This window comes from Callospermophilus lateralis, chromosome 2, assembly GCF_048772815.1.
Source record: "Callospermophilus lateralis isolate mCalLat2 chromosome 2, mCalLat2.hap1, whole genome shotgun sequence".
Lineage (NCBI taxonomy): Eukaryota > Metazoa > Chordata > Mammalia > Rodentia > Sciuridae > Callospermophilus > Callospermophilus lateralis.
Window position 1 is genome coordinate 70869095 of NC_135306.1, and position 14941 is coordinate 70884035.

The 14941-nt window shown below is 37.2% G+C and overlaps 1 protein-coding gene across 1 annotated transcript; it reads right to left on the bottom strand.

Moving 5' to 3' along the window:
- Window positions 1-251: 251 nt before the first annotated feature.
- C2H9orf57 (chromosome 2 C9orf57 homolog) lies at window positions 252-5251 on the bottom strand. Its single transcript, XM_076843491.1, has 2 exons — window positions 5140-5251; window positions 252-376 (listed from the first exon to the last, which is right to left on the bottom strand). Exons 1-2 carry the CDS (start codon window positions 5249-5251, stop codon window positions 252-254), a joined length of 237 nt encoding a protein of 78 aa, XP_076699606.1.
- Between the last annotated feature and the right edge of the window lie 9690 nt (window positions 5252-14941).

Below are 14941 nucleotides of genomic sequence, written 5' to 3' on the forward strand. Positions count from 1 at the left end.
GCAGGAAGAGAAATTAAGCAGAAGGAAGAGAGGAGGGAGATGGTGTTGAAAGGGATGTTTCTGAGATGAGTGGGAGGTGGTGGGGGAGGAGTTGGGCACATCGAATGCCAAAATCCATTTCGATCATAAAGCTGGGTGACCTGTAAAGATTGACGTTTTTAAAGGATCTTCAACTGATGGTAGACGCCATCTTGTGAAAAACCAGTCAGGCTTGGAGTCTGGTCAGTCAAGGTTGGGTAAGGGCCACTTCCTCAGAAATTACACATAGAACGAGAGCAGCAGTGAGTAGAGTGAATTTCATAAGCAAATACCCTTCTCTGGAAGCATTGGGCCGAGCTCTCCGTGCAGCCTTTAATTGAATACCATTGAATGCCACCTAAAGGAGAGAAGAGGTAGAGACAGGGGAATATCTTGAGATGTACGATTTTCCTTGTCTCAGATGCTTCAGCTAACTAACATATTAGAAATAAATGAATAAAGCAAAACAAAACAAAAACACTAGGTTTATCAAGATATACAAATCTAGTGTCCATAGTACTGGGAACAGTTCATCTTGTCATCTGGCCTTTCAATACTCTCCCTTAAACTATTTTAGTTGGGTACATTGCAATACCCAGGCCTTGAAATTGTCAAACAAAATGGCTTTCCAACTCAGATTATAAAAGCCATGTAATTGCTATTGACTGTATAGAAATTTCTGAAGTGTTAGCTGTTCGGAAGCTTGCTGATAATCGTCTCCCAGTTTTACTCAGGTCATGAGTTATTTACAGGGCTGGATCCACAGAAAGATAGGTAGATGTGTGTTTTTCAGAAAAGGAGGCTTATTCATGACTCCACTAATTTTCTTCCCCCCTGGTTAAAGAAGTGATGAACATTCTCTGTAGAAAGGGCTGTGGATCAATCCTTTAATACATGACCCTTTGGGGGACATTCAAAATCCACACTAGCAACTCTCCTCCATAACAAAGAATTAACTGCCCCAAATGTTGATAATGCCAAAGTTGAGAAACCTTGTTAATAAAACTATCAAAAATTAAAAATTTAGATTTGTTTGTTTCATATCAGTGTGGAATGGCAAAATTTCCAGGTTAGGAAACTCTTCTTCCCATGACATTTTAGTCACTCCAGGTCTTTGACCCACCACAGTTATCACTGATGTTTTGCTCTGTAAACTTCTGGGCTCTTTCTTAGGCATAGAGTCCTTTCCTATTGGGATGTCAGTCAGATTAGATGACTCTGTCCATGTTCAGGAATCGAAGAGCAATGCCTGAGAACCAATCTCCATCTCCCAGTTTTACCCAGTTCACCGGATATTTACAGGGCTGGAACCACAGCAGGATTATGTAGAAGCGTGTTTCTCAGTAAAGGAGGCTTTTCATGACCCCATTAATTTTCTTCCCCTCTAGTTAAAGAAGTGATGAACATTCTCTGTAGAAAATGTGAAGAATGAACAAAAGTGCAAAGCCCAGGGGACCTTGGTACCGTGCTCTGTCAATAATGATGGGGCTCTGACTAACGTGGAGCAGAGAGAGGGGAGGTAGGCTATCAAGTGTGAACAGAGCGTGATAACCCTTTTAATTGCAAATCCCCTCCAGATGTGACCCATGATTCTTTTTCTTTCTCCCAACTAGTTTGACCTCCTTTAATGTTTGTTCTCCCTTTCCAATTTCTGGAGGTGGGGCCAGGTGGGACAGTGTTAGGTCATTGGCGGTGGTGGGGGGTTCACCCTTGAAGGGGATATTGGGACCCTAGCCCATTGATTTTTTTTTTGCTTCCTGGCCACCATGGGGTAAATGGCTTCCCCTGTCATGTTCTCCAACTAAGAAATTGGAGAAATGTATTGTTTTGCTTTGTTGATTTGTATTTATATGTAGTATTCTGTATGTACTACTGTTTTACAGCTGATCCCCCCCAATCCCCCAGCTGTCTGCAATGTTTTCGGTAGCATGTTAAAAACAGATCTAGTTCATTCTAAGCATTCAATTGCTTGAACACCACATAGTTCAACAGCTTGTTGTAGGTGAGCCTTCAGGCCAATTCCACTGCTTTGCTGTTAAACACGACGCTATAATAATAACCTTGATGCATATAAATATTTCTCTGCGGCAGATACCAAAAAAAATAATTGCTTTGAAGAGGGCTATGCTCATTTAACATTTTACTTTATTTTTTAATTTTTTAAAAGTTGTCAGTGGGACCTTTATTTATTCATATGCAATGCTGAGAATCAAACCTAGTGCCTCACACATGCTAGGCAAGCACTCTACCACTGAGCCATGGACCACAGCCCATCATCTAACATTTTAATAAAAACTTGCAAATTATCTAAAAAAATGTGTAACCAATCTAAATTGCCATTGGAAATGTATGAAACTTCCCATCTCTCCACACGATATCATGAAACCTTAATATAATAAATTTTTGTATTTAACAATTTGATGGATTAAAAATATTACATATATTTCTCTAATTTGCATTGTCTTGATTTTTACCAACAAGTTTGAGCATTGCTTTTAGGCATATTTATACTTTCTCCTCTAGGAATTGCCTTCATATTTTCTTTAACAATATTTTTTTCCTGATAGTTGGTATTTTTAAAAATTGGTTTTCTAGAAATTTTTCATTCTGGATAAATGTTAATATATTTTTTTCTGTTATCTATGTTCCAACTATTTCTACCCATTTTATTCCTTATGTTTTACACATTGGAGTTTTTAAAATAAATTTAAACATTTTATATATTTAAATTTATCTATCATTTCCTTATGAATTTTGGGATTGGGATGTTAAGGAGACTGTCTCTTTTTCAAACTCAATATATGTGTCCTTTCACATTTTCTTCTAGTTTTAAGTATGTGAATTTTTATGCTTAACTTTATTATTTATTTATTTTTGTGATGCTGGGGAGGGAACTCAGGGCCTCACATATTCTAGGCAAGTGCTCTGCCACTGAGCTATGTCCCCAGTCCTTTCTTTAGGTTTAACTTTTTAGTCCAGGTGGACCAGGTCAGATTCACTGGCATGTAGTTTGTGAAGTGGCTCAGGGCCCCATGTTTACAAGGGCTCTGTAAATTAACTATTATTTTTTTTAACATGTGAATAGTTTAAATGAGGCCATATAGAAATTTATCAGTGCTCCAGACTCATACTCCATGCATTTAAATCTTGGATACAACACTCATTAGCTGTGTAACTTTGTACAAGTTATTTAATCTGTGCCTCAGCTTTCTCATCTTTAAAATAGGAATAGTGATAGCCATGTCCAGCAGATGTCAGTGTATTGCTGGTGAACGTTTGTTGTTATAAGGGTTTTCCCTTATAACTTTTGTGTGTGTGTGTGTGTGTGTGTGTGTGTGTGTGTGTGTTGCTGGGGATTGAACCCAGGACCTTGTGCATGTGAGGCAAGCACTCTACCAACTGAACTACATCCGCAGCCCTCCCTTATAACTTTAACATGTGTATATCAAGTGTCCAGACTTATCTTTACTGCCAAAAATACATGCTGGAAAAAGATAGCCTTTTTAATATATAGGGCTGGGAAAACTGAATATACATAAGTAGAAGAATGAAATTAGATCCCTGTCTCTCACTCTGCATAAAAGTCAGATCAAAATGGATCAAAGACCTAGGAATTAGATCAGAAACCTTGCAGCTGCCAGAAGAAAACACAGAGTAAACAGTCTATCAAGCACCAACTTTCTCAACAAGACACCTACAATGCAAGAAATAAAATTTAGAATCAATAAGTGGGATGCTGAAAGATTTTAAAAGCTTTTGCACAGCAAAAAAAAAAAAAAAAAAAAAAAAATTGTGAGGAAAGCCAACAGAATGGGAGAGATTCTTTGCCACATAGGGGATTAATATCCAGAATATAGAAGAACTTAAAAAGCTCAGTGCCCAAAAATGTAAAATCCAAAAACAAACAACAACAACAAACTAAAGCCCTATTCAAAAAATGGGAAGGACTAAATAGAAATTTCTCAAAAGGAAGAAATACAAATGCCCAACAAACGTGAATAACTGTTCAAAATCTCTAGCAATTAGGGAAATACAAATCAAAACTACACTAAGATTTCATCTCACTTCAGTCAGAATGGCAATAACACAACAATAATAATTAAGAACACAGATAATAATAAATGCTGGTGAGAATGTGGAGAAAAAGGTACACTCCTACATTGCTGGTAGAGCTGCAAACTGGTACAGCCATTCTGGAAAGCAGTATGGAGATTCTTCAAAAAGCTAAGAATGGGACCACCATAAGATCCAGCTATCCCACTTTTTGCTATTTATTCAAAAGAACTAAAATCAGTACACTATAGCTGTACAACCACTTCAATGCTTATAACAGCACAATTCACAGCAAATTATGGAATCAGTCCATATGCCTGTCAATAGATGAATTGTTCAAGAAAATGTGGTATAGATACACAAAGGAGCTTACTCAGCCACCAAGAATGAAATAATGGCATTTGCCAGATGAAAATGGAGAACATCATGCTAAGTGAAATAAGCCTGACTCAGAAAATCGAGAGTCGACTATTTTCTCTCATATGGTAGAAACTAGAATAAAATAAGAGAAAGAAGGCAGCGGAGGCAGGGATCAGATAGCATACAGACATAGAGAAGATCAGTGGCATAGAAGAAGGAGAACGAGAGGGAGGGAGGAAGGATGGGAATGGGGAAGAAATATGGAATGAATGCAACAAAAATCCTGATTTATTTATTTATTTAAAAATATTTATTTTTTAGTTGTAGATGGACACGATATCTTTATTTTATTTATTTATTTTTATGTGGTGCTGAGGATCGAACCCAGGGCCTCGCATATGCTAGGCCAAGTGCTCTGCCACTGAGCCACAACCCCAGCCTGTGTTATATGTATTTATAAATATACCAGAGGGAATTTCATCTATATGTATATGTGGAAAGTACCAATTAAAAACCATGGAGCAAAAGGAACAGAGGAAGGAGAATAGGGGAAGGGAAGTGAGGAAAAGGAGACGACAGGGAATGGGGAAAGAAATCAAATTCCTTGCATGTATGATTTTGTCAAAATGAACCCAACTACTATGTATATTTATAATGTTCTAACAAAAATATAAAAAAAAATTTTAAATGGAAAAAAAAAAGACTTACCTTTAATGTGAATCTCTTTTAAACAATACTGACCAGGTTTTGTTCTGCAGGTTCCAAAGTCCAAAAGACATCCATGGAAGGGGACTGAGAGATTGCACGATTTACAAATCATACTTCCCTCAAGCTGGATTCCAGAGATGAAAAAACAACGGGAAAATAGTGCTGGATACCAGAGAGAAAAAATAGATGGGGTGGGGGGAAGGAGGAAGAAGAAAAAATAAAGAAGAGATTTTCAACTTTAAAAAGTAAGCAATATTAAACTTTTTTTCAAAAACTCACATAAATTAAAATCATTTTGATATTCTAACAGGGGAAAAATTAAAGCATATGCTACATAAATGATTGAAAGCACCCTGAACTAATAATAATCAGAAATGAGAACTAGTGGTTTAAATGACTTAGTTAAAATATATTCATTAAATAATTTAGTGCTTCATTAAATCAAACCAAAGTTATTTCACCAGAGAATTTCAGCTGCATACTTGCTGTTAGGACTTCATTTCAATGCCTAAGGTAGCATATAATACATAATGGGTTCTTCATGAATATTTATTACTTGATTAATGTTTACTTATTGGTTATCTTCAATACTCAAATTTAGTGGCTCAAATATGTTACTCATTTTGTTATGTAGATTGAGTTCTGAGATTCTTGATCTTAGGAAACACAAGTAAGATTGTAAAGGTGTTATCTAGAATATTGGTTTTCAAATTCCAATAGGCATCAGATTTATTTAAATGATTAAAATGAACAGATTCCCAAGGACCCCACATACCTGAGTTAGAATCCATGAAAAAGGGCCCTGGAATTTGTATTTTGTATATGCTAAAATAGCTGAGGGCATATGATTTGGTCATAGATGTCTGGATTGTTATAGTATTGGAGAATCACTGGTTTTTCAATTACAGGATTGATTATAGTATTGGAGAATCACTGGTTCTACTAGTTCAGAAATCCTTTATTAAAACTCATGCAGAGATCCTTGGTCAGTGATGAAGTTCAGCACCATCATCAAAAATGGTTCAGGGGTTGGGGATGCAGCTCAGTTGGTAGAGTGCTTGCCTCACATGCATAGGGCCCTGGGTTTACTCCCCAATACCACCAAACAAACAAACAAACAAACAAAAAAAACACCCTAAAACCAAACCAAACCAAAACAAAAAAACAACTCAGCTTGTTAAAAGATTCTTCTGTAATTGAGCCAAAATTTGACCTAGTGTTCACAGTTTCTATCTTTTAAATATATAATGACCACCACCTATTCACTGATAACCCCCCAAAAGAGTTTATTAGACATTTTGTACAAGGTATTTTCTATCTCCTGTGGGCGACCATCCTTACACGTGACTAAGTCACACTGCCTGGCTGGGTGCTGAGGCGCTCAGTCACAGAAATGTGGCAGAACTTTCCCCACCCTTCTGGGTTCAAGGGTCAGTGTCTCGTGCATGGGTGTGTCTTGCTACAGTGAAGCTGTGCTAACCTGTTCCTTTGTAATATAATCCCTTGTCCTGTTTAGGATAGAATGGTCCATGGAAGTGCCTTGTGTATGTCCCCTTCTCTTACTCTGCCCTTGGGTGTGGCCTACCCAGGGGTCAGTCAACCTGCTGACAGTGGACATCATGAAGATAGACTCAGCCCTCTGAAACCTGACCCCTTGCCTCATTTGAATAGCTTCTCCTCAATAAAAGGGGTCAGTGCATGCTTTTGCTCTCTTTCTTTCTGCAGACCCTTAAGGTCAGAGGAGCCATCACAGCGACCCCAAAGAAAAGGGTATTTGTGTCTCTTGTGTGATTATTTTTGTGCAGCCCAGTTAGCCCAGTTCAACTGGAGTGACCTCTGAGTCTTTTAGTAACGAGAACAGAAACCCGGCAATCTCCCGCTCCTATATTGGAGTTAACTTTTAACAGAAAACAGACCGATGAGAATTGTTAACTTCTGTTGATTACTCTTAGGTTCAACCTCATCTAAGGGCACTTAAAAAATTTCACATTCTTTCTCTAGCTGATCATGACAAACTTTCAATCTTTAAACAATGATTGTTAAACAAATATTTTTTTAAAGGGAGTTTATGCTAAGGAGTCTGTTAAGCAATTTACATGCATTAGCACAATCATTCACCCAACTTTAATACCTTTCCACCAGGTATCATAGTTTCTCTCATTTCATATAAGAGAAAACTGAGGTCTTAATGGTTTGCTGAAGTGGCAGAGACAGAGGGCTTGTTGAAATCCAAGCCTTTTTTGGCAAGTTCATGGTATCCCTAAAATTGCCACATCTTTTTTTTTTTTTTTTTTGAACCCAGGGGCACTTAACCACTGAGCCACATCCCCAGTCCCCTCACCCCCGCGCCCCTTTTTTTTGTTTTGAGGCAAGGTCTCAGTTGCTTAGGTCCTCATAAGTTGCTGAGATTGGCTTTGAATCCTTTGAGCTTCCTGCCTCAGCTTCCCAAGCTGCTGGGATTACAGACATGTGCCATCATGCCTGGCAAAAATATTGACTCCCTCCTTTTATTCCCTTTGTTCTGGTTGGGGATAGTACTCAGGACCTCTTACATGCTAGGCAACAGTTCTAACAATGAGCTACTCCTCAGCCTACCCACCTTTAATGTGTACCAGACCTGATCAACCTCTTCCTGATGGAGACCTTGGCTCCTCCTGGATTAGGGTCTATTGATTACTAGGTCACTGACCTGGCTGTTTCTTCAAATCAACCAAATGAGTTTTCTTCTAGATTTATGATCACTCAGTCTCACAACTTGCCTTAGAGATTCGCCACATTTCTTAGACCTTTGGTACTAGGAGGCCCCAAGATGGAGTGCTCACATAATACTTAAATCACCCACTGCCCGGCTCCTTGCCTGAGGCCCCTGAACTGTTTCTGGATGAGACCTGTTCCAGGTTTAATCGCTCCCTCTCAAACTGTCCCACCTTCTGAAGGTCCGTAGCCTTTTTCCTCCTAAAACCTTGATTCTGATATCCTTCAGTGCAAATGAAGATGATGCCTTGGCTGCCAGCCCTTTTTGGTGACTGTGATTCTGCACCTACTGGAATACTTATAAATATGTTCTCAGATTCCCTTTTTCTTTCTTCCAGTCTCCTTTTGTCTAAAAATTTACTGTAGATTTTATTAACATGTCTACTACATGGCAGATTCCAATTTGGCACCTAAGATTAATGCTTTAGATTAGATGTAAGATGAATACTTTCCTTACATGAACAATTCTGATGTATGCTATTTTCTATGTATGACTTTATCAGTGGAGGAATATCCAAAAATTTTTTTTTGTGTGTATATATATATATATATATATATATATATACACACACACACATACATATATATATGTATATATATATATATATTCATATATAGCTATTATAAGTTGTATGTATATGTTATATATATATATATATATATATATATATATGTATGTATATGTATATATACATATATAGTCATATACAAGTCACAAATATATAGTTATTCCAAAATGTGTTATAAATCATGATGATGGTGACCTTTTTAAATACTCTTCATTTCATGGTCAGTGTTGAGAAGCAGAAGTTAAGTACTAACAACAAAATTTCTTTTTATGCTGAATTTTCTTCTTATTGCTCTCACATCTTCCTTTTTGTCCAGCAAAATTAATGCAACCCCCTGAATCCATTTTTCATGATATCCAAGGTACAGAAGATGTTTTCTTGTGATTTTTCACCTATTTGATGTTTTCAACTATTTTCTTATGAGTTTTCACTGCCTCTCTTTAGACAGAGCTTTTCCTCTTGTGTTGGAGGCTAGCTGGCTTCCCCTATTTATATGTCAAGCATACGGGGCATTTGAATTGCTGACCCCAGTATTTGGTACCAAATATCTCCAAGTCTCAAAATTAGGGTTTTATTTATTCTGGGGTATCTTTTAGATTCCTCTTACTGAAGTGTGGTCTCAATACCAGCAGCTTCAGTCACATTTGGAAACTTGTTGGAGATGCAGAATCTTGGGACCCCAGGCTTTCCCTGAGACCTACTGAATCTAACCCTCTCCATGTTGATAAGCTGTCCAGGTGACTCCTATGTACATCGTGCTGTAGAAGCCAGCTTCTTTTGCTCCTTCCTCTTTCTTCTTCTAAGAAACTCTGTTTAACTCTAGGTACAGTAAGAGAACATCTGTGCTCCTTGCCATCTTACCACTGTACTGAGAGGGAGAAGGATCCCATGTGGTGCTGGATCTTCCTTGTTTGGAGACATTACCTTTCTGAACACCCACCTAGTTTGAGGCACTTTAGGAATTTTGTTAAAGGAATAAAAAATTCCCTGGAACTCCTTCAGTGGTTTTTATAAATGAAGGAATGTTGGAGTCTGTGGAAATGAGCACTTCGAATAGGAAAAGTGCTTGGAGGCCCTGGTTATGCTTTGTTTTTTGTTTCAATTAGTTCTCTCACTTTCCTGTATTTATACCAGCCTAGTTTGGTATGTATTTTCTAACTTAGCAATAACTATAATCATCTGTGATACTCTACCAACTCAATTTCCTCCTCTATAAAATGGGAAAAACAGCTGTCATGAGGATTACGTGAATTCATACAAATTAAATGTTTAGGATAGAACCCGAAATACAGTAAGTGGTCAATAAATTTTAGCTCCCATTATTATTAGTTGAGTGCTTACTTAGGCCTTGTTATAACAATGCAGAAGTTAACAGGGTCTTTTAAGAGGCAGAAGATGGTTAACCCAAGAGTAGGTTTGGAAGAATCAGCAAGAGAAGGTGTTCCTACATTAGTATTTTTCAAATCACCTCATCTGAGGCTACCTTCCACTTAGTTATATTATAGTTCTGCTATTTCTTTTCTTTTAAGAAATTTTTTTGGAAGTTGTAGATGGACAGAATGGCTTTATTTATTTTTATGTGGTGCTGAGGATCGAACCCAGTGCCTCACACATGCTAGGCAAGTGCTCTGCCACTGAGCTACAGCCCCAGCCCTAGTTCTGCTATTTCTTCTGTAATTTCTTAATAACTTACCACTCAAAAGGCAGAATGAGATGAAAACACGAACAAGGACCATCCTTCTCATTCTTAGATTTGTAGCCAAAAGGAAGATGGAAGGAAAGACACGTCCCACCATTAAACCTCTCCTGGGGAAGTAATATAGTCACGCGTTTATGTCAGCAATTTTAAAAAGGGAAACAACTGGCAAGGTTTCATTCATTTCACTAAGAAGGTATACGTACATTTATTTTGTGAAGGAGGAAAAATAAACCACTTATCTTTGTAAAAAGTATTCACCACAAAACTTCTAATTCCAGAATATTTTAAGTTTAAATATCTTCTTTTTATCAAAGGCCACATCCTCCTTTCATTGTCTCCTTGAATTTCTATTGTTTAATACAAAAATATGAAATGAGATAGATGATGTTCTAGGAAAATATTCATTTAAGCTTCTTCACAAATTAATGCTTTCATCACAAAAAGCCATAAGTATAAGGAAAAAAATCATCATAATCAAAATCACGATAGTTAACAATAGTTAATATAAGGGAAAAGGAATTGTTGGAGTGGCTAAAATACAGCACTTCCGTTTTTCACAACTTACTGATCTTCTTTGTGAAGGTCTTGTGGGAGTTTTATTGGTCTGAACTTCTTTAAAAGGTTGACAACAAGTCAAGTCTCTGACACAATGAAGTCTGTTATAACTGAAATCAACAGCTTGTGCCTGATCCACAAGGTTCCAAATGGTTTAACAGTAAGTATTGCCCAGGTAGACAGACAGGAGGACTTTTCACTCCAGCACTCCTCACTCATGAAATAACTAATAAGGCTAAGGCAGCCTATGAACTGTAAATTTGGCTAAAGATTTCACTGTGCTGCAGATTAGTCCAGATATACATAGTCATGTGGGCATACTGTCTCTTAGGTAAACTACTTGGTCTTGATTTTCTTTTTCTCTTGATGCTGGGGATTTAATCCTCATGCAGAGGATCTGTGTTCTATCACTAAGCTAGATCCCAAACTATGGTCTTGATTTAAAAAAAAATCATATAATCCTTGATACATATAAAAAGTACTTTGATTTAAAAATAACGTTTATTTCTAAATTAATGTATTATTCAAAATGAATACATTTTCTTTTCTTTTTTCTTATTAGAGTTTTGTAGTTATGTATAGTAGTTGGGTTCACTCCGACAAACTCATACATGCATGGAATTTGACTTCAGTTCACAATACCCCCATTTTCCCTTCTTCCTCTCCCCTATTCTCCTTCCTCTACCCTGCTAGACTCCTTTTTTACTCATCTACTTATTTATATTTGATTGATCATTTAATTTATACATAAAAATGAAATTCCATGTAGTATATTTATATAGGCACATAACATGACTTTTGGTTTTTGGTACTGGGGATTGAGCTCAGGGGCACTTGAACATTGAGCCACATCCCCAGCCCTATTTTCTATCTTTTATTTAGTGAGAGGGTCTCACTGAGTTGCTTAGTGCCTTGTTTTTGCTGAAGTTGGCTTTGAACTCACAATCCTCCTGTCTCAGCCTCCCCCGAGCCTCTGGGATTACAGGTATGTGCCACCATACCTGGCACATAACATGAATTTTTAAAAAAGTTTTTTTTAGTTGTCAATGGACCTTTATTTTATTTATTTATATGCGGTGCTGAGAATCAAACCCAGGGCCTCACATGTGCTAGGCAAGTGCTCTACCACTGAGCCACAACCTCAGCCCATATAACATGATTTTTAAAGAATTCATTCTGCATTGCCTCCCCTCATCCATTCCTCCACTTTGCCTCTCCGTCTCTATCTCCTTGTTCTACATTACTGACCTTCCCTTTATCTTTATGTTATCCTATCCTTCCCTCCTCCTGTTCTTTATTTTATTCTAGTGTCTACATATGAAAGAAAAGATTTAACCTTTGAGTTTTTGAATCTGGCATATTTCATTTAACATGATGTTCTCCATTTCCATCCATTTATCAGCAACTTTCATAATTTCATTCTTCTTTGTGACTGAGTAAAACTCCATTTTGCATATATACACCATTCATCTATTGATGGGCATTTTTAATAATAATTTAGCTTTTGTGAATTGTGCTGCTGTAAACATTAAAGGGGCTGCATCATTATAGTATATGCTGCTTTTACAAAATTAATACATTTTCTTAGAACATATTGAAAATATTAGGAATATTAAAATCTCCTTGACCACATTCCCACTAAGCCTGTTGTCTTCTTCCAAAATAACCATGATATTGGCATGTTGGATTTCTTTCTTTATAAAAATATTTCCCTATAGTTTATTCAAGAGCACCCTTTTTAAAAATTCTGTGTATTTTCATATATACTGTAACATGAAAATATTTATAATTTTTTTAATTTTACTTTTGTAAAAATAGTATCTATTCTCTTTTGCTTTGTATTTCACTAAAAATGTTGAAAATATTTCTGTCACTCTTTCAAATTGCTTCATATTTCCACTGATTTCACTCTAATAAAGAAGGAAATAAAAGCAGTATACCCTTGCAGATATTATTTCCTAAAAATTTGAGGTGTATTTTACACTTACAAATATGTGTATTTTTACCACTCAGAACACTTCCATCAACTTTGGGATTTTCTCATGCTCCTTCTCAAGTCAGTCCTCTTTCCAGGGGTAGCTGCTATTCTACTTGTGTTACAATTATTTAGTGTTACCTGTTCTTGAACTCCATATGTCCTATGGACTCACACAGTATATGCTGATTTTGTTTGTACATTATTTTGTACAAACAAAATGCTCTTCCTAGAGCATTTCACATGGAAAGGTCTATCCCTAAACTCCAAGACACCCAGTGGTCACTTTCAGGACCCTACCACTCCTTCCTTCCTTCCTTCCTTCCTTCCTTCCTTCCTTCCTTCCTTCCTTCCTTCCTTCCTTCCTTTCTTCCTTCTTTTTTGGTACTGAGGATTAAACTCTGAGGTACATTATCATTGAGCCACATCCCCAGCCCTTTTTATTTTTCATTTTGAAAAAGGGTCTTAATAAGTTGCTGAGGACCTCAATCTCACTAAGTTGCTGAGGCTGGCCTCAACCTTGCAATCCTCTTGCCTCAACCTCCTAATTCCCTGAGATCACAGGTGTACACCACCACACCTGGTTCCATGTTGTTTCTTTTGCTTTCTAAAACACATATAGTGTATATATATATATGTGTACACACACACACACACACACACACACACACACACACACATATATATATATATATATATATATATATATATAATGTAAAAAAATAGCTTATTCTTATAGGAAAGTAAATATAGATAATATATGTAACCCTATGAGTAATACCTAAGAGTTTATATTTACATGAACATAAGTTTGTTGATTGACTAATTAGGTAATATCACCTTCATTCAGGGAAGTAAATTTCTAACAGTGGCTCATTAGGGCCAAAGACAAGCTTATAATGAAAATATTTGCACAAAAGGAAAACTTGAAGGAGGAATAGAAGAGAAAGAAACATTAATTGAAGGCTTGTTATGGTTTAGACACTGTGATAAGCACTAGGGATTTAGAAATGAGTATACCACACTGTAGCTGTAAATTGACATCACTTCTCTAGAAACAGTTTGCCAGGATGTATCAAAATTGGTTATAGAAGCAGGTCACAGTGGTGTACAACTGTGATCCCAGCCACTTGGGGGGTTGAGGCAAGAGAATCACAGTTGGGCAACTTAGGGGGACCCTGTCTCAAAATAAACAATAAAAAGGGATGGGGATGCAGCTGAGAGGCAAATCCCTGGGCTCAACTCTCAGTGCAAAACAAACAAATAACAAACACAAAACAAATATCAAAACATTTATACAAGGTTAAAGTCTCTGTTCAATAAGTCATATGAATTTATTCAAACACTAATAACATAGTGTGAACACCCAAATACAAGGAAAGCACTAAGCAAATTATAGTTAAGTCCATAAGGTTGGAAGATGTTCTAGTAGCTCAGTCAAGAAACGGTAAAGGTTACAACGATAAGGAAGCAGGGGCAGAAGGATGACAAAGAGAAAACGGATGAGAGGTGCCAAGGACAAAATACTTAACCTTAAAGGTCCTTGTGCGAGGGAGCAGCTTAGTGTTAATCTCTACCTATCGTCTTCACTTAACATACTTTGTAAGAATTATCTGTATGATTTCTCTCTCACCAGACTCTTGACTCTTTGAAGAAGTTCCATCTTAGTATCTCCAGCATCCTGAAGGATGCCTGGCATAGTACAGGTATTTGCCAAATAAATGGGATATTTCTGATGGAAGGAAAATGGGGGGTGGTCCTAGGGGAGGATTCCAGAGTAATATGGGGATGACAGTATGAGAAGGAGGTGACATTGAGAAAGGAGGATGGGCACCAGATTGGGTCGACTCTCCTTGGCTAGTGCCGGCTGCTATCCCAGGTAGGTTTTAAGGACTGAGGAAATGAGCAGACTCTAGTTTTTCTATGGGCTCCTGTGTTGGTTTGCTGTGTCCTAAGATAGTTCTCTCTTAGGAGTAGGAGAGAAGCAGCTGGTCTCTAGGATGTGACTTTCCTAATGAAATCCTGAAACCCTTGCTAGCTCAAGGTTGAGTTTTCAAGAGCTGGAGAGGCTGGAGCACCTTAGGAGAGGTCTCTCTCTCAGGGCATCAGGACACCCTGCCTTCCTGAATGCTCATCTCTGAGATTATAAAGATCTTTGGCAATCTTAATTATTCACTCCTTTATCCTCTTTAATAAGGGTTCGGAATTATAGTATTCTTTTTTTTTTCTTTTTGTGGTGCTGGAATTTGA

Bases quoted from the DNA above. Each gene is read 5' to 3' on its own strand.
- C2H9orf57 (XM_076843491.1), bottom strand. From the start codon at position 5,251: ATGATTTGTAAATCGTGCAATCTCTCAGTCCCCTTCCATGGATGTCTT. The intron at 377-5,139 runs GTAAGTCTTTTT...TCTCTCCTTTAG, and splicing joins AAAAGAGATTCACATTAAAG to GTGGCATTCAATGGTATTCA.